General features: G+C 34.8%; 1 protein-coding gene across 6 annotated transcripts in view; it reads right to left on the bottom strand.

The window, feature by feature from the left end:
• Positions 1–20,125, bottom strand: part of RELCH (RAB11 binding and LisH domain, coiled-coil and HEAT repeat containing) — a 121,429-nt gene that overhangs the window by 38,653 nt on the left and 62,651 nt on the right. For 5 of the 6 annotated variants that reach the window (XR_001884515.1, XM_017867142.1, XM_017867146.1 and 2 more), the window contains 9 exons: positions 17,041–17,131; positions 14,319–14,390; positions 11,378–11,518; positions 10,792–10,956; positions 7,757–7,904; positions 5,272–5,428; positions 4,564–4,687; positions 2,338–2,386; positions 235–314 (listed from right to left, as the gene is read on the bottom strand). Coding sequence is in view for 5 of the 6 variants with exons in the window: in XM_017867142.1 (XP_017722631.1) it covers positions 235–314; positions 2,338–2,386; positions 4,564–4,687; positions 5,272–5,428; positions 7,757–7,904; positions 10,792–10,956; positions 11,378–11,518; positions 14,319–14,390; positions 17,041–17,131 (1,027 nt within the window). In the remaining variant the exon portion in view is untranslated. The remainder of the gene's footprint in view (positions 1–234; positions 315–2,337; positions 2,387–4,563; positions 4,688–5,271; positions 5,429–7,756; positions 7,905–10,791; positions 10,957–11,377; positions 11,519–14,318; positions 14,391–17,040; positions 17,132–20,125) is intronic. The other variant, XM_017867144.1, reaches the window with a different exon arrangement.

Below are 20,125 nucleotides of genomic sequence, written 5' to 3'. Positions count from 1 at the left end.
AAATATGCTATCCATTATAAAAAGCGCATAATCTCTAAATTTATTTGTTCAAGTGAGGTTTTACTCAGGCCCTTTTTATTCAAATATGCTATCCATTATAAATTATTTATTGAATAAAATAAGTAAATTGTTTTCCTTTGTTGGTAGCAATGTCACTTACATTAAGAAGACACAATACTAGGTATTTTTCTAAATGGAAAGACTTTTACTACAGAGTAAGAATTTTTCCCTTACCTGAATATAACACGTAAGGACTCCTGTTGCATAAATAGGGACTGTAGCTTTAGTGAGGACCCCATTTCCTGCTGAGGAATCTAAAATTATTAAAAGAATTTTAAAAGTAAGTATATTTTAAGTGTAAAGAAAAACATTATAATGTGATTATATTTAAAATTATAACTGTTTACTAGGTTACAAGGAAATATTATCATTACTTTGAAAAACATGTTTTTTGGTGGTTGTAAAATACAACTTAGTGTTTCTTGAAGAGCCATTAGCATAAACATTTCTGATAAATGGGAAAGAACTTTAATAACCCAAACGAGATGTTATACTCTTGATTTCCATAATTGGAAATCAGAACTTTCTTCTTGAAAGTCTTCTAAGTGTCCATATAGGCAGGTTGTCCAAAATTTTTATGCTTTTAATTTGCAGTTTAGAAAAATGTAAACGCACTCACCTAAAAGCACATAGATATATGTTATTTGATCTATTTCTAGATATGAGGTAGTTTTCAGTACTAGCCTGATTTCCTGAGCCCCTCCTGCATCCTCAATAGGGTTTTCAGCCAGACAGAGCCCTGATTATTTTCATGGAGGGGAAAGGAATCATGCTAAGTAAAGCAGAGAAAAAGGAGAAAGCATGCAACCACAGTTGTGTGCCCTGTAACTGCTTTACAAGAGATTTTCTTATACAGCCTCTATGGGTAATTTCAAAAGAAAAGTTGTGAGAGGACAATTATTATTCACAGCACCAAGAGCTCTTATTTACTGATCATGAGGCACTGTTTCAAGTGCTTTATGTTTGCTGTTATATTCTCAAGAATAGTTTTTTAACTATACTTATTTTGTATATGGCTTTAAATTATTTTCTGAGGGTACTACATAAAGAAATTGAGTTGAAAAGATTTATTTAACTAACTGCCCTGAAGAAATTTTGCAAAAAAGACAGTTCCATTTTCACATTAATTAGTATTTGAGATTTGTTTATTCTCTTGGTAGGAGTACCTTTTTTGGGGAGGGAGTGTTGATGTTAATGTTAGAACATAAGCTTAAAGTATATTCATAGATATGGACTATGTATACAGGGGCTAATAATCACTTCCTATTTCAATAGCTAAACATTCATGGCTAATAATTCCCAAAGCTGTCAGTTTTTAAAATATTTACCTTTTTTCTTCACTAATTTATCACAAGAATAATAAACATATAATACCAACAATTTACGCATTACAAATATCAATCCTTTAAAAAGACATTCAAAATAGACTTTGGGAGTTATTTGTCCCCCTCCCCTGCCCCAAATGTCTTCAATGTCTTCAGGCTTAAAAGAATTAATTTATTCATTCTCTGACTACCTCTGAGGACTGCCAAAAATTGTGTTTTCTAAACCATTCAACTCAAACCACTAAGGTATGTACACACACACACACACATACCTAGGATAGATATATACATATATTCTCTCTATATAGACATATATATTCAAAATCAACCAAGTTAGAAATGGGGGTGGGGGTGCTACACATGTTCCACAGTTTATTCCTAGAAGCTAGAAAAATACATAGGGACACAAGATCCATACATAAACAAGTCCTTAGGGCAGTGGTGTCATAAGTAGACTTCTTAAAGTAGATAAGAGAAAACTATCAAGAAAATAGCTGGAGCTACTCATTCAAGCCTGTAGTTTCTCTCATGTTTCATCTGGAAAACATATATGCTTATATACCATTCTTTTCTGCTATGTTTAACTTTTAAAAGTATACAGAACTAATTTAGAATTAGATGCAGCTTATTTTATAATTGTCAGTCTCTTGAATATACTACTTCAGACCTCTAAAGGTTGAGTACCCAGGCTGTAAAGTTCAGCCTTATATCAGTTTGGTTACAATGAAGGTATCTATTTACAATCAGACTGACAGTGATTAATCTCACTGTCACCTCATGGGAAGGATATTAGATGTGACACAGTTATAAAACCAAGAACTCCATAATATAAATTTTCCTTTTCAACTGTAGTTGCTAGTTCATTTATACAATCTACATATATGGAGAATACAGCATTTTTCCTGCATAAAGAAATGCAATTGTTTTTAAAAGTAATAATGAACAAACTCACCAATGTTTTCTTCAGATAGTCTCAAAATCTCCTGGAACTGAGGTTTTACCTAAGCAACCCAAAGAAAAGATTCAAAAAGTCTCAGGTTCAATGGGCAAACTGATTAAATGAAATGTTTACTGCTGTTGCTACTATTGTTTATTTATTTATTTATTTAGCTTTATAGATGACTAAGTCAAGTGGTCAGAAATGTAATTAATTCTTAATCAAGAGGCTTAGGATAAAAGAGTCAAATTAATGAAAATGAAAATTTTAAGGATACATTTTTGAAAAAATAAACTCAAGTCAATGGCCTCTGGTTTCTTTTATTAAATTAAAATAATTTCCAATATGATTTTAAGTGGTTGAAATTACTGCTTTCTAAAACTGAACTTGGTTATAGGAGGATTATTTAGGTAGATATTATATGGTTAGAATTATCGAAAAAAGCATTTTGCTGTATGTTTAAAAAATGAAAGGAATTCCAGTCACTTCAGGTGTTCAGTAAAGTAACATATTCATCATGTGATATTAATTATTACAACTTTTCAAAATGAAATATGAAATACAGAATTTAACTTTAATATGTTAAGTTAGAACAAAGGCTTGCTTAAATTTTTTATTATGAAAGTTATCACAGATTTCAGGCCACTGAAGACAACCACTTACTGTTAAGTACATAAGTAGATTCCTACTTGCTTTTCGGAAAAAAAAAAAAATAGCTACTTGTTTTGGAGATATCAAACAATTTTTGCCAATATTGATAATAGGAAAATCAAATTGTATTTGTTTAACAATTGAATGCTACTGAAAAATATAAAATAATTTTGTTTTTCCTACAGTAACATTAAGGTCTGGTTTTTGCCCTCCTCTCTGTAGGTGAGGCACATTAATTCGTATCTTTAGCTTAAACTGAGAGAGAGACCAGTGTTAAAAGGTTCATGTACTGAATCATACTTATAGAATTAAAAGACATGGAAGCAAATTCTTCACTTTACACATGAAAAGACTAAGCCCAGATAATGTAACTTAAATATTAAAGATCATAAACATTAGTCAACAGATAATAGGCCCATAACCCAAGTCTTCTGAATTTTGTCCAGTTCCTTATACCATACTATTTACTTCAAATGTTTCAACTACAGATTTAATAGTAAAGAGCTATGGCCGGGCGCGGTGGCTCAAGCCTGTAATCCCAGCACTTTGGGAGGCTGAGACGGGCGGATCACGAGGTCAGGAGATCCAGACCATCCTGGCTAATACGCTGAAACCCCGTCTCTACTAAAAAATACAAAAAAACTAGCCGGGCGACGAGGCGGGCGCCTGTAGTCCCAGCTACTCGGGAGGCTGAGACAGGAGAATGGCGTGAACCTGGGAGGCGGAGCTTGCAGTGAGCTGAGAGCCGGCCACAGCACTCCAGCCTGGGCGGCAGAGCAAGACTCCGTCTCAAAAAAAAAAACCAAAAAAAAAAAAAAAAAAAAAAAAAAAAAAAAAAATAGTAAAGAGCTATACTAAATTAAATTTAATAATTAAAATGCTTACCTTCTAAATGTGTTGATTAACATTTGATTATAGAAACTACACCTTTTTATGTCTTTTATTAGCTCTCTAAAGAACTGGTTTAACAAAATGTTATGAAGACAAATGGATTATAGGATTAATGAATAAATTAGGATCTAATGACATTCCAATGTTAATATTTGAAATTACAAAATAACCTGGATAGGCAAATGTGACAAATGATACTTTTGGTAATGACTGAAATATGTAGAATTTATCTCCAGTGTCCATGCTATTCTAAGAGGTGGTATCTTCGCAGCAAGTTTTATATGTAAGTTGCTGTGGTTCCACAGTCGCTTGAGGTTTTTACCAAAGTGTGCTGAGCAAACAGCTGCTTCCTGAACCTGTGATAGACAGTAAGTACCAGCAGCACATTCAAAGGATTGTGGTTGAGTTCCCTAGCTGACACTTCCTATGACACTGAAAATCTTTGAGGCTATCCACAATGAGTAAAGCTTATATCCAAGTCTGGATATGAACAAAGTGTAGGCTAAATCATCTTCTGAAAATCAGTAAAGATAAGAATATTACCAACTAGAACATTTTTTACTATCATAGTATTCTAAGATATTAAAGAAGCGAATTAGATAAAAGAATGGTTCATGCTTTTATTTACTCTGTTACAGTGCTAACACATTACATTTCTATGTCTTTTTCATATAAGAAAACATGGAATACAAGTTTTACCTTAGTGTTTGTAAAAATTTTGCCAAATGTCCGGCAAAGGCGCCAGAAAAATCTGGAGAATTCATGGACACAGGCAGTTGAAGTAACATTAATTTTGCCAACTATTTCTATAAGTTGTGGCAACCTGAATGTGAAAGGAAAGAAAAATAGGCAGGGGATACATATAAATTGCTGTTTCCTCGCCAATTTCTGAAACAATGCAAATCTAATAACCTCTTCTATTTCGTTCTTTGAAAGGAATGGCATTGTTTGGGACCCTCTGAAAAGGTTGTAAGATTACATTATACTGTATACACTTTAAAAAATAAATTTTAACTGTTTGCCAGAAAATATATGAAATCCTTAATGGTAGAATTCTGAGTACATAGTTAATGTGACTCAAATCTATGGATGTGATGCTTCACATAAGAGCTTGGCTTTAGATGGCATCATTTTAGCCTCAGAAATGAGAAGTCTAGATGTAGTTTAAAATCCATCGCCACGATTGGACAAATGAGATGGTAGATAGATCATCTGGATAAAATACAGCAGCACCTTCTTCTCAGATAAATTACATATCCAGTGGTGTGAATCCTCTGTGCCCTAAAGGTGTTTACCATAAATGATGCCAAGTTACATTCTAAAAGTTTTGTTATATTTTGTCCTCAGGGCTAAGGCTAAATGTAAGAGTTATCATCCATTCAAATTAATATGGAGGTGGTAACTTACAATTGATTGACAACCCACAGTAAACTCTCCCAGCCTGTTGTACCCTCCTGTTCCAGCTGGTAGTCATAAAGTTGTAGTAGCACTGCCAATTGCTCACGACTTCCGATAATAGTGGACACATCTTGAAGAGGCGACATAGGCCGAGGAAACCTAGTCACTACACATAAAAGAAGCAAAATAAATCATATGGAAATAGGCATTCTGGGAACTTAGATATTCTGTTGAAAGGAAAATAAGGTCCTTCCTCCTCATATTTAATTACTTTCTTATTGTATAGTATAAAATTGAAATATACTAATGAAGTCATTTTTTAGGAAAATCAAGAAATTATTGTGATATGAGAACAAATCCAACAAATCTCAAAAGATTTTATTCCCACAGCAGAATGTAAGCACTATGAGCAGAAATTTTTATCTATTTTATTCATGATTGTGTCCTAAGTGTCTAAAACAATGCCTGACATAAATATTTGTTCATGTTGTATAATAAATTGGTGATAAAAATATTTGTGTGGGTTACCATTTTTATGAGAAAACAAATCTTCATTCATAACAAATTATAACCCAAATTATATGTGTGTGTATATATAAATGGACATATAGACATATGGATATACCCTAAATGAGGATACAATACATCCTCATTTATAATAAATACATTATAACCTAAATGAAGGTATAGTAACATTAACATTTATAGCTACTGTTAAAAGTCAGAAAGTTAAACTAAGTCAACAAGAACCAAAAATAAAGGACAATCACAAGAAAAGGTCACATAAATGTTAGAAGGAATCCCATAAGTATTAGAAGGAATATGTTCAGGATGGTACTGTTCTATCTAATCTGTAGCATATGGTTGGCAATAAATGACATTTAAGAATCATTTGTGAAATAAATGAGAGAATAACAAGTATTATGAGTAGAACTGCCCCCCGCCCAAATTTTTATGTTTAAGTCCTAATCTCCAGTATCTCAGAATGGGATCTTATTTGGAAACAGGGTTGCTGTAGATGTAGTGACACAAGATGAAATCATACTGAAGTAGTCCCTTAACCAACACGATTGATGTCCTTATAAAAAGGGGAAATCTGGACGCAGAAACAAGCACACAGAGAGTGTGCCACGTGAAGATAAAGGCAAAGTTTGGGGTGATGCATCTAAAAGCCAAGAAACACTAAAGATTGCCAGCAAACCAACAGAAGCCAGGGGAGAGCCCAGAACAGCCTTTATCTCGCAGTTTTCCTAAGGAGCCTACCCTGCCATCACCTTGATCTCAGACTTCTAACATTCAGAAGTGTGAGATAATAAATATCTGTTGTTTAAGCCACTCAGTTGGTGGTACTTTGTTAAGGCAGCCATAGTAAACGAATACAGAAAATTAAAAAGAAAAAGGGAATCAGAAAGACAGGAAAATCCCTAGGCAGATGAAATGCCTAAATGAGTAAGAGTAAAGGGGCAGAACCTGAAGTGGCCAGCTGGGAGAGCTTTATGAAGTCTTATCTAAAGTCTGAATTTTCATTCTCCTCAATAATATCATTTAAAAATGTTAAATTAACTCCACACCATTCATTCTCAATTTTCCAAATAAAACTGACATTCAAATAGTATACACTATTTTTATCATGTGGCTTCATGTATCTTTGGATACACTGCATCATACTCCAAATATTATAGGTAGCCTAGAGTTTACATGAAAAATGAAATTGAAAAGATTAAGTGTCTGTTGATGTTCTCAATGTTGTAATTCTTTGTCCATTAGAAACCAGTAAGAGACATGGATAATTTCACAATTTTGAAAAGGCTGCAAAGGTGCCTGACACATAGCAATAGCTTGTCTATAGCTGTTTGTCCTGGATGTTAAGATGCAACAAGGTTATCAATTGCCTGCCAACTTGCAAAGGTCATTTACTAGCTACCTGGAGAGTAAGATAAGAAAATACTGGCCTCTGCTGTCAATTTTACATACTTCTGAAAGTAAGTCACATTTCTTCTTTGGAAAAACACAAATTCTGCCACAGATGCTTGTATTTCTTTCTAACAAGGACATAGTAGAAAAAAGTAATTATATTTACCTTCCCCTATTAAAATTAGATTAAAAGTTGGGGAAGAAAATATAAAGAAAACAGAAATGACAAGCTTCATATACTGGCACTAGTAACTATTAAATGAATCTTTTGTTGACTCAGATCTGTTAACTGAAGGAAATACTTATTTCAGTCTCCCCAGAAAGGCTATAAAAAGGCTATAGATTAAGAGCAAAAAGAAAGTATAAATATTATGAAAAAAGACAACAGGCTTATCCATAAAAGATGAAGCCGTATTGTTTACCATAGGTATAATCTGATGACCACAAGATTCTACACACATAATACATTTTAATAATTATGCTGTCATATAAAGTGATTTTTAGACTTTTAATAAAAAACAATTCTTTGGGAAGCTAAGCTCATATTCTACATTTTTCTTCCAGAATTCAAGTTCAGTACCTTCTATCTGTGGCACTTCACCATGAAGCTTGGCTTTGCTGGAGAAAGGTGCATTCTGCAGCACTAATGCAAAGAGAGATGGGATCAAGGACTGCAAAGCAGAAAGATACATGTGGAGCTTATGTTCATCCAGCCCATGTTCTCCTTCCTGAAACATAAGGAGGTGGAAGCTAATTTTAGTCTTTTGAAGCTACATTGCTAATTGGATTTATGTATGATGTTCTTCCTTTTTGTGGTAAATCAAAGATTTAAGGATCTGTATGTTGGACTCAAGCGGTAAGGCACTGTAGAGTGGTAGAATCTTTTACCTGGAAAACTATAGGGTAAACATCAGTCATTTCCATTTGTAGGGAATAGTTTTATAACTTTACTTTTCATTAGAGAAGCTCTTATCTTCTGAAATTTTATAAGACATGGTAAAGAAATTAAAGTAAGGGACAGGAATCACTTTATCTTTTTTCTTGTTAGAATTGATATATAAATAATTGTACATATTATGGGGTACTATGTGATATTTTGATACAGGCATACAATGTGTAATGATCAAATCAAGGTATTGAGATATGCATCACCTCGAACGTTTATCATTTCTTTGTATTATGAACATTCCAAATCTTCTCTTCTAGTGATTTTTGAAATATATAATCTATTATTGTATAATATATATTATATATATAATATATTGTATATTATCAAATATATTTATTTGATAGCACACCCTACTGTGCTATCAAACACTAGAATGTATTTCTTCTATCTAACTGTATTTTTCTATTCATTACTCCCCCAGCCTCCAGTTTCTGGTCCATTCCACTCTTCACCTCCTTGGGATCAACTGTTTTAGCTCCCACATATGAGTGAGAACATTCAATATTTGTCTTTTTGTGCCTGGTTTATTTCACTTAACATAATGTCCTCTAGGCTATCTGCTGCAGCAAATGACAGGATAGCATTTTTAAAAAATGGCTGAATAATATTTCATTGTGTATATATACCATATTTTCTTTATCCATTCATCTGTTGATGGACACTTAGATTTAATCTATATCCTGACTATTATGAATAGTGCTGTAAGAAACATGTGAGTCCTTGAAACTCAACATGTGAGTCCTTGAAAGTATGTGTCTTTTCAATATACTGACTTCCTTTATTTTAGATATATACCCAGTGGTGGGATTGGTGGATCAGAGATATTTCCGTTTTTAGCTTTGTGAGAAACCTCCACACTGTTTTCCATAGTGGCTATACCAATTTACATTCCTACCAACAGTGCACAAAGGTTCCCCTTTCTCCACACCTTCACCAGCATTTGTTTGTTTGTTTTTTTTGTCTTTTTAATAATAGTCATTTTAACTGGGGTGACAGATATTTAACTGGGGTGACAGTCATTTTGGTTTAGATTTGCATTTACCTTATGGTTAGAGATGTTAAACACTTCTTCATATACCTTTTGGCCATGTCTTCTTTTGAGAAGTGTTTATTCAGATCATTTGCCCATTCCTTAATTGGATTTTTAATTTTATTTATTTATTTATTTTGCTGTTGAGTTGTTTGAGTCCTTGCATATTTTGGTTATTAATCTCTTGTTGGATGGAGAGTTTGCAAATATTTTCTCCATTCTGTAGGCTGTTTGTATACTCAGATGATTCCTTAGCTGTAGGGAAGCTTTTTACTTTAATATCCCATTTGTCTATTTTTGCTTTTGTTGCCTATGCTTTCGAGATTTTTCTTCAAAAATCTTTGCTCAGACCAATGTCCTGAAACAATGTTTTCTTCTAGTAGTTTCATGTCTTACATTTAAGTCCTTAATCCATTTTCAGTTGACTTACTGAAGAAACTGTCCTTTCCTCAATGTATCTTCTTGGTGCCTTTGTCAAAAATGAGCTGGCTGTAAATGTGTGAATTTATTTCTGGGTTCTCTACTCTATTACACTGGTCAGTATGTCTATTTTATGCCAATACCAAGATGTTTGGTTACTAGTGCTTTGAAGCACGTTTTGAAGTCAGGTAGTGTACTTTTTCCAGATTTGTTCTTTTTGCTCAGGCTTGCTTTGGTGAGTCATAGTGGTTCCACATGAATTTTCAGATTGCTTTTTCTATATCTTGAAGAATGTCCTCGGTATTTTGATAGGGATTGCAATGAATCTGTAGATCACTTTGGGTAGTATACACATTTTTAACAATTTTTCTATGAACAATTGAATATGGATATCTTTATTGTTTTAACATTTCCTCTTCAATTTCTTTCATCAATGTTTTATAGTTTTCATGACAGAGATTCTTCATCTCTTTGGTTATATATATTTCTAGGCATTTTTTTTAAGTTATTGTAAATGGATTGCTTTCTTGATTTTTTTCAGCTTATTCACTGTTGGCACATATAAATGCTCAAATGCTAACCCAGCAGCAGTTCATGCTATAATACTTCCCCTCTCCTACTTCCTATCTCTTTTTATAGATTTGGCACATAGTATGCACTACACAAATAATAGTTTCTCTTCTAGTCTCTAAAAGAAACTTTTAGTACAAAAACTGGATCAAGAAGTTTCTATTGTTTCATCAACATTTCTTTAATTCTTATATGTGGGAAAATTAAAAGTTCATTTTAAAATGAGAAATGAACTACTGGAGTGGAACAACCACAGTTAAAGCAATTTTGACACTATGTAAGAAAGCTTTAGAGACTCATTTTCTCTGCATTCTGGAACTAGAGTTAATGCTTTGTGTAAAATATTTAACTACTCAGAAGGGTCAAGAAAGAGCTAGCTTTCTGAATAACACAGGAGTTACTTCCATGAAGGTGCATTTCAGCTAACCAGTGCACATCATGCCCTTTCTCCTTCTCCAGCTTCAGCAAAGCAAAACTTCTTCAAATCTCTTTCTTGGCCCCAGTCCAACAGTATCTTTAACTGGTAATGTATTAGCATGTCAAGTTAAGGGGCACTTTCTGTCTCTGTTCCCTAACATTCTTCCAAGATGGCTTAGGATAGACCTTTTAAATTTCTATAAACTATATAAACAAAGGAAGAACTCACCCTGAGAAGTTTTTCAATCTTGTTCAGTAGTGTAAGTATAAGATGAGACTGTAAATTTCCAAGTTCTGTAGTCCACGCAGCGTAAGCTGGTAAAAATACTTGATGTGTAGCACTAACTACTCTTTCTGAGGGATCACCTAAGGCTGACAGCAACAATTCAAAACCCTGCCAATGAGAAAAAGGAAAATGTAGATTTTAAAGGGATAAACTTAAAATAAAACACTTATTAAAAGGTAATAAAATTTCAATAAATTAAGAAAATATTTTTAAGCAAGAAAGAAGGCCATCCATAATCCTAGCCTTGCCATGTATCCACTGAGGAGCAAACCAAAGAGAGGGAGTGGTAAACATAGAATATATCCTGCCAATTTCCTGCCAGAAAGCTGTGGCAGATACTTTAACTGAACTGTAGCATTCTTTCCTCTGAGTTGCAAAATTGAAACCAGGCAGCCATCCTCAAATGACTAAAGTTGACACACCTGCCATCCTTATGATATATTATAAAGTATCCAAATCAGAGATTTGGAATATTATAATACTTGGAATTTTGTAAATGAGTAAAAGGAGGTCATTCTGAAAAACATACCTGATGATATTTGTCTGGATCATCAATGTATCCCATTATGATACCAAGGCTTTTGATAACAGCTTCTCTTACCAAATCTGCCTTATCTTCCATTAACATTTGTTGCAACATTGAAAGAACCAAGGAGCTACGGATTTCTTTCTGAAAATAAACACGTTTTTACTATTTATTTACATCTAAGCACAGAAGTATAGAAAATAATATGACAAACATCAGTGTAGTCAAAATCCAGATTAAATAGGTATTAACATTTTTATTAAAAATGCTAACTGCTGTTGTACAGAGATTTTGCTTCAGACCTTTGTTTTTTGAAGACATAAAACATTACAGATATAGCAAAAATATGACTCAGCCCCAAATCCCTTCTGCTCTAGAGGCAATAACATCTACTCTGAGGTATTTATTAATCATCTCTCAGTATTTTTTTTTTTTTTGAGACGGAGTCTCGCTCTGTCGCCCAGGCTGGAGTGCAGTGGCCGGATCTCAGCTCACTGCAAGCTCTGCCTCCCGGGTTCACGCTATTCTCCTGCCTCAGCCTCCGGAGTAGCTGGGACTATAGGCGCCCACCACCTCGCCCGGCTAGTTTTTTGTATTTTTTAGTAGAGACGAGGTTTCACCGTGTTAGCCAGGATGGTCTCGATCTCCTGACCTCGTGATCCGCCCGTCTCGGCCTCCCAAAGTGCTGGGATTACAGGCTTGAGCCACCGCGCCCGGCCAGTATTTTTTTTATATCTTTACTAAATATTTAAAAATCTCTCAAATCCTTGCAGTTCACACTAGAAGGCACTTTTGACAAATCAACAAAGTCTGCTACAAAACTCTACTACAAATGGACAATGACTCTCCTGTCACTATTCGTTCCACTCAGAGAAGTGTACTGAGAGTTGTAACAGGAGGAATTATAAAAATCTCTCTGGCAATTAAGAAATTTGTCTGGGATGTGGTGAGGAAACATTATAAAATCCTGACATTCCTATTTCTTTGAAGAAGTGGGAAAAAAAGTTCAAACAGGATAATAAAATACGACAGTGAACTTTAAAATTACTTAAAAATTGCATTGCTCTTTTTTATGCTAATATTTAATGTAATGCACACCCACTGCTGTGCCTTGATTTCACACAGAATATTTTCCAGTTATGATAAAGAATGTTTTAGTTTAATGGCTGAGGTTAGGATTAAGAGCTACCAATATACAAATTCATGTTCCCCTTATCCTACTTTACTAATATTGCAATTTAATCAATTTATAAAATTCTTAAAACATAAATTTGTTTAGGTGCTTTTCACATATAATAACTAGGATAAAATAAAAATAAAGGCAGAGGACATGGCTATTTTCATAAAATTACAACATGATTTGGTATATAGAACAAGGCTTGAAAGACATTTTAAAAGTCTGGTTTTCACTTTTAGAAACAAAATACATGCAATTTTAGCATATCTTAAAACACATCTAGGTTGGTGAATATATAACATCTTTTGGTACAGCCCCATTTATTTACTTTTCAGCTAAAATTGCCCTGAAACACTTTAAACTATCTAAAAGGACTTGTTGGTTGGTATCTGCACAAGGCAATATGACAGAGGTAAATAAGCTTGAAGTGGGCATTTGTTTTATACTGATTTGGGCAAGGGTCAACTGTGGCAATTAGTTTTAGTATGCCACAGGTACCCCACCAGAGCATCAGTCAGGAGGCATTACTCTATTTGAGTCATATACACACTGAGGAACTGCCGCTGTACAGAGATTTCGCTGCTATCAGTGACAGTGGGGTACACAGAAGGCAAGTATAGATCCACTGAGGAAACATTGTATCTATTATTAATACTGCTTAGTATTCTAGGAGTAGAGTAGAACAGTCTATTTATCCTTTGAGGGCAAGGGATGCTCATCTGTCTTGGAATAATAAATAATAAGAGGCTCAAACCCATTCGCATGAATCTATCTATATGATTTATCACAACAATAAGGCATTTTCTTCCATTAGAAAAACACCTAAAAAATTTCACCATGCCTAGTTCCTGGTGAAGGTATGGGAAAATAAAAACTCCAAGGTACTGTTAGTAGGAGTATAAATACATGCTACTCCAATTTTATCACTGGCAATGAATACTGTCTACTTGGTTTCCTTGAAGTGACATTCTCATTCCATCCAATTTCATAAAAATGTCTGCCACATACCCAAGTCTGAATAACCAGTTTGGCTGTAAGTGTTTCTGTGAAGTAAAATTGGTGTCCCCTAAAAAAAAAGCAGCTAGTTGAGCTCATAACTCAAACAACTGCCTAAGTGCTTTTTCTGCAAATGGCTATGATTTTTCAGTATACAGCAAAGAGTTTTTATATGAGTACTTTCTATTTTGTCTCACAGAATATTAAGAAGATGCATGCTTCACAGGTCAAAATTTAGTAAAATTAACAATTTTACTGATTCAGCAAACTCCTTTTTAGGTGAAATTGGCTTTTTCTGCGAAAGCATGGCAGTAAAGAATACAATCATGACTATAGTAGTATGTTTGGGTGCCACTGCCCTGATTAGTGCTAATGCAGCAGGATTTTTGCCCATCCCTGCTTTTGCCCCAACAATACAAATTTCAACACAGTGAAAAAGACAAAAGTGTCTTATTATTATGAAAACAGTTTTCTCCTCATGGACCTTTTTGGAAGGATCTCAAGGAAACCCCCAGGGTCCTCACACCACACTGTAAGAACTGCTGATACAGTTTAATATATTTATACTCATTCAAAATCAGTGGTAATGTACCTATGTGTTTGCAATGCCATACTGTACTAATGTGAATCTCTTCTTTTTTGGATCATCTCTTTTCTTTATTAAGAGAGCATGTCTAGGAGATACTTGGATTAAAATCTATAAGACACCCAAAAAAAGGTTTTTCTATTATTAGAAAAATAGTTTTAAGAAAAAAAAAGGACAATTCTTACAGGAAGGTAAGGTGCCAATGCGCCACAGGATTCTGCCACAAGCAGTCGTCTTTCTGGGTATTTGTGATTAATCTAGAGCAAAATAAATACATAAATCAAGTATAACAGCATACCCTCCCTTCTTCTAAAAGAGAATTACATTTCACCACAAATCCTGTTAAGAATGCAATAAAGCTTCTTCCTTATCCACTTCTGGGAATCCCTGTGTGACTATACCTGGATCAGGAGTGAGCAAGTGAGGGAGAACCTAAACATGAGGTTACAGGGGTCATCTGTTAAAGAAAAAAGGGAAAATCAAAGATGAAAATTTGGCAAGGTATCTAGAGATCACGGGCTTGCCTAAAACTAGGCTTTCCTTAGAGTATCAGGAGAAACCAGGACCTTTCCCTAGCAACAGTAGAATATTTTTAAATTTGGAAAACTCAGCTTCTGGATCTTATAGATACAGTCTATAATATGTGCCAGTCTTCTTTCTTCAACCTAAGGGATGAGGAAGTAAGTTAATCAATGATTTGACCAGAGCCCTTACTAGAAATACGCTTTTATTTTTCAGGTAAGTGGACTTCAATCCATTCCTCTGTTTGCAAATGCAAAATGATGGGGTTTTGCTATTGTGATGACTACACTGAACCATAACCAAAAATAACAAAAAAAAATGACACATACTGGGTTTTGTTCCCATATGTCTTCTTCATAGAATATAAATCTTTCTTTGACTGGAAAAGAAGTATATCTGTTCTCATATTCCCATATGAAAAGGTGACATAATTCATTAATGTATTGGATGCCTAAAATTAAGAAAAAAAATTATATAGTAATCTACTGGGAAACAAACTGGAGGTAGGTGGCTAGAGATGCCTCATATTCAAGTTTACTCAGGTTACAGAAGAGGTGGCAGTAGAGATGTTTATAACTGACATCTTTGAATTAAATTTAATCCAGATGTAGTTACCTCAAAAGTAGAATGGTTTGAATGTCAAAGTATGGCTGTGCATAAACTTTCGTTTGCTTTTCTTTAGCTCAGTAAAGTAACTCAAAATTGAATGTAAATGCAAAAATCAGTTGTATGTCCATATATTAGCAATGAACAAACTAAAAATAAAATTAAGAAAACAGTCTATTTACAATAGCATCCAAAAGAATGAAATACTTACAAATAAATAAAACAAAAGGGCAAAACGTGTACCACTCGGAAAACTACAAATCACTGTTGAAAGCAATATTAAAAGACCTAATGCATGGAAAGATACCCTAATTTCATAGAATGAAAGACAATATATAAAATTAGGATGGCAATACTCTCTAGATAAATCTATAGATTCAATGCATTGTTTACAAAAATCCCAGCTGGCTTCTTTGCAAAAATTGAAAAATGATCCTAAAATTCATAAGAAAATTCAAGGGACCTAGAATAGTCAAAATAATCTCGAAAAGGAGAATCAAATTCAAGCAGTTAGGGTTTGTCTTTGAGGTGGCAAAATGTATAAAAATCGATTGTAGTGAAGCTTACACAACACTGAACCATTAAATTATACACTTGAAAGGAAAAAGACAAAAGAAAATGAAAAAACTATAAAAAATTAAATGTGCACAATTAACTGTATAGAATTGTAAACTGAAAGTTGTATGGATATATTGCAGCCAAGTTACTTTGACATCAAGTGATTAGAATCTCACCCTAAATTAGTATGCACTGTAATTTATAGATGGTATAAGGGATTGTGAGAGGTGGTTATTATTACATGTAATGTTTACTTTGTCTATTGAATCTGGGGATTCTACTTTATTTTGGTGGAAAAAATGAATGCCCAAAGAACTTGGGAATAGGACTATAAATGACTATATACTTCAGTGATATTCCGGAGACTAATATTTTTCTTAAGAATAAGTGACTGTGCTATTGTAAATAAAGCCATGTAATTTGTCTCCATAAGCAGGAAACCCATCTTTCTAAGGTGGAAAAATGAGGTGCTGAATGATCTAAACATTAAGTCTAGAAAGTCAATGATTCTGAGTTCTACAGAGGACTGGAATTTTAAATTCAATATAAAAGCAAAAGCATTGTTAGTAAAATAATGAGTTCAAGTATAAATACAAAAACCTCCTACATCAAAGATTTACACTTTGTATATGTATAATATATATAAGTATACAAGATATATTTTTATTTACACACACACACACACACACACACAAACACACACGTCTTCTTGCTGTTTCTTGAACGCATCAAGTATACTCCCACCTCAGGGCCTTTCTTATTCCATCTTACTTCATTCAGATTCTTTCTTAAACACCATTGCCTCAGAGATTCTTTCTCTAACTACCCTTCCTAGGAGAGCATTCCCCATCACTCTCTCGCCCTTATCCTGCTTTATTTTTCTTCATATTACAAATTACTACAAAATAGCAGACCATTTCTTTGTTTCCTCTTATTTTACCATTAGGATGTCTTTGTCATTTGTTCACCACTGTATCCCTAGTGACTACATCAGTACCTGGCACTGAAATTAGTGTTTCGTAAGTATTTGTTGACTGAATGACTAAAGGAAAGCATCCCAGAGCATTCGTAAGTACTAATAAATCACTGTGCTGAGCTACAGAAACATCAACATAATTTTTAATCTCACATATTTCTTAAACGCCTTCAAGAAGGAAACTATGTATCTTTTTAAGAAATCAGGCTATAATAGCTAGGTGAAAACTCAATACAGTTATTTACCTGTTCCCAACACTGTGGTAAAAGTTCAGCTTCTACACGTGTTGGTCCAACATGACGTGCAAATGCCACACAACCTGTCAGTATCATTTGCCTGAAAAATAATACAAAACAACAACAACAACAACAACAACAACAGCTTGTATTTGCATTAGAAAGCACAACTAGGACTAAGGGTTAAAAAGTCTCATCTCTATAAATTCACATAGAGAACAAGATTTTTGTATAATCAAATTAGACTTTTTTTTTTTCTTTTTTTTTGAGATAGAGTCTGGCTGTCACCCAGACTGGGGTACAGTGGCATGATCTTGGTTCACTGCAACCACCACCTCCCAGGCTCAAGCAGTCCTCCCACCTCAGCCTCTTGAGTAGCTGGGACTATAAGTGCTCACCACCATGCCCACATAGTTTCTGTATTTTTTGTAGAGATGGTGTTTCACCATGTTGCACAATCTGGTTTTGAAAAATTAGACCTTTCGGCCGGGCACAGTAGTTCATGCCTGTAATCCCAGCACTTTGGGAGGCTGAGGTGGGCGGATCACGAGGTCAGGAGATTGAGACCACCCTGGCCAACATGGTGAAACCCCATCTCTACTAAAATAAAAATAAAAAAAAAAAACTAGCCAGGCATGGTGGCACCTGCCCGTAGTCCCAGCTACTCGGGAGGCTGAGGCAGGGAAATCACTTGAACCTGGGAAGTGGAGGTTGCAGTGAGCCGAGATCACATCACTGTGCTCCAGTCTGGCAACAGAGTGACACTCCGTCTCAAGAAAAAAAAGAAAAATTATACCTTTCTAACAACGGCCTAAGCTGCCACCCAGAGCCTAAGTTCCTTAAGATTAGTCACTCAAGCAGGGACAACACCACCTGTGACAGACGTTGTGAAGAGATTTCTGTATAGGTATGAGGCTGAATCTCATAACCTTCCAAATTACCTTCCCACACATACATTCTGAGATTATATATGCCCAATCCTTCAGTTACTACACAACTTCACTTTCTAAAACAACCAGTGATTATTCTCCCAGTGTTTCTATAATTAAAAACTACACCTATCATATCAGTAAAGGGGTATTTTAAGAATCAGATTTTTGGTATTATACCTAAGATAACTGTGGTAGGTAGTTTCTGACATGACTCTCAATGATCCTATCTCTTTGAGTGCACACTGGACCTAGTGACTTGTCTCTAATGAACAGAATATGACCAAAGTGGTAAGAGGTCAATTTTGAGATTAGGTGCCAAAAGTCTGTGATGTCCACCTTTCTGGACGCTACTGCCTTCTCAGCAGGCATGCTTAGATAAACCAAGCTGCCATGTTGGAAAGACTCATATGGGAAGGAATTAAAGGTGGTTTCTGGCCACCAGTCAGTGAGGAGATGAAGCCCTCAGTCTAACAATCCTTGAGGAGCTGATTCTTGACAATGACCAACTGTGTGATTAAGATTAAAAGCAAATCCTTCTCCAGCTAAACCCTGAGATGACTATAGCCCCAGCCGACCTCTGACTACAGCCTTGTAAGAGACCCTGAAGCAGAGGACCCAGATTCCTGACCCACAGAAACGGTAAGATAAAAGATGTTTTAAATCACTTTCTTACAAAACAACAGTTAACCAATAACTAATACATTATCTTCATTTGAACTGATAGATTTATAACTAAAAAAACTATAAAATTCTAAGTAAGATTTTGCATTCTGTAAGGTGAAAGTAGATTTAAGTGTGGACTTGAGTGTTGATCCCTGATGCACCTTCACCTAAAGTAAAGCTAATAAGTACTTTTGGCCACCAGGTGGCAGCTGTTAGCTTTACATGCAAGGTTTATGAAAATAGAGTCTAAGATCAGGTTTTGCCTTGAAAATCTAAAATGAAAATGTAATAATAACTGTATTTAATTATTAACTAAATTACCAAGATAGGAAATGGCATTTTTAAAGGAAAAAAAAAAATACTAATTTTCCTATAGTACCACCAAGTTGCCCTTGGGAAATTTTTAGTTTGCAATGAATGGTACTAATACAGTGATTTAATTTCCCTTATTCCTAGTTGACTTGCATGTTAGGGCTGCTGGTACAAATTAACCTTAGCTGGATACTGAAAAGAGCAAGGTTCTCTACTTGGTCAGGTATATTTTGATAATCGCAGAAAATAAGTTTCAGTAATAGCATTTCAAAGTCTATAGAAGTGTTTGTACTCTCCTAGTTGAGGGGTTCTTTGTATTTTAAAATATAAGCTTGATATCTTTCATAGTTCATTCTTATTTATGATTTTCCAGCATTCTCAGAAGAGGCAAAATTATATCAGTCAGAAAAACAAGTACTGAAATAACATAAAGCTACAAAATCATAAAGTACAATTCTATTATTTTGCAAAGTATAAGCAAAAATCATTTTTTCATTAAGATAAAAATTGTAACATAGAAAACAATTCAACTGCTTTATTTTATCCAACTGGTGCTTAATCCATCTATCCACCCATCCAGGATGCTTTGTTCAAGTCCATACTTATACAGCTTCACTTAATACTTAAATATTTTATGATTGGAGGTAGATAGCTATCATCGTCCCTTGATCAAAACCCATTCTGCTTTCTTCTCATGTGTCACCCTGATCTGTGGCCCGCCACATCACTCTGAGTAGATGCTCAACTCAGGCATCTTTATTTGTGGGTATTAGACTCAGGACTAGCCAAAATAACATGCCGTATCCCTTTAGCCACACAGCAATGGTTTACTGATAACCCAGTGATGCACACATTCATATATTAAGTACTTTATTTTTCTATAAAACATAACCATTAAAAGGTCATAATGTATCTAGTTCCTCTGTGGGAAAAAGGTGAATGTTTAGGACATGACATACAAAGGCAAAGCAATATGTGAATTAGAAGTCCAAAGGCAGGGCCGGGCACGGTGGCTCAAGCCTGTAATCCCAGCACTTTGGGAGGCCGAGACGGGCGGATCACGAGGTCAGGAGATCGAGACCATCCTGGCGAACACGGTGAAACCCCGTCTCTACTAAAAAATACAAAAAACTAGCCAGGCGAGGTGGCGGGCGCCCATAGTCCCAGCTACTCGGGAGGCTGAGGCA

The sequence above is a fragment of the Rhinopithecus bieti genome, unplaced genomic scaffold (assembly GCF_001698545.2).
Source record: "Rhinopithecus bieti isolate Rb0 unplaced genomic scaffold, ASM169854v2 scaffold_2554, whole genome shotgun sequence".
Taxonomy (NCBI): domain Eukaryota; kingdom Metazoa; phylum Chordata; class Mammalia; order Primates; family Cercopithecidae; genus Rhinopithecus; species Rhinopithecus bieti.
This window is presented reverse-complemented; position numbering and strand designations above follow the sequence as displayed.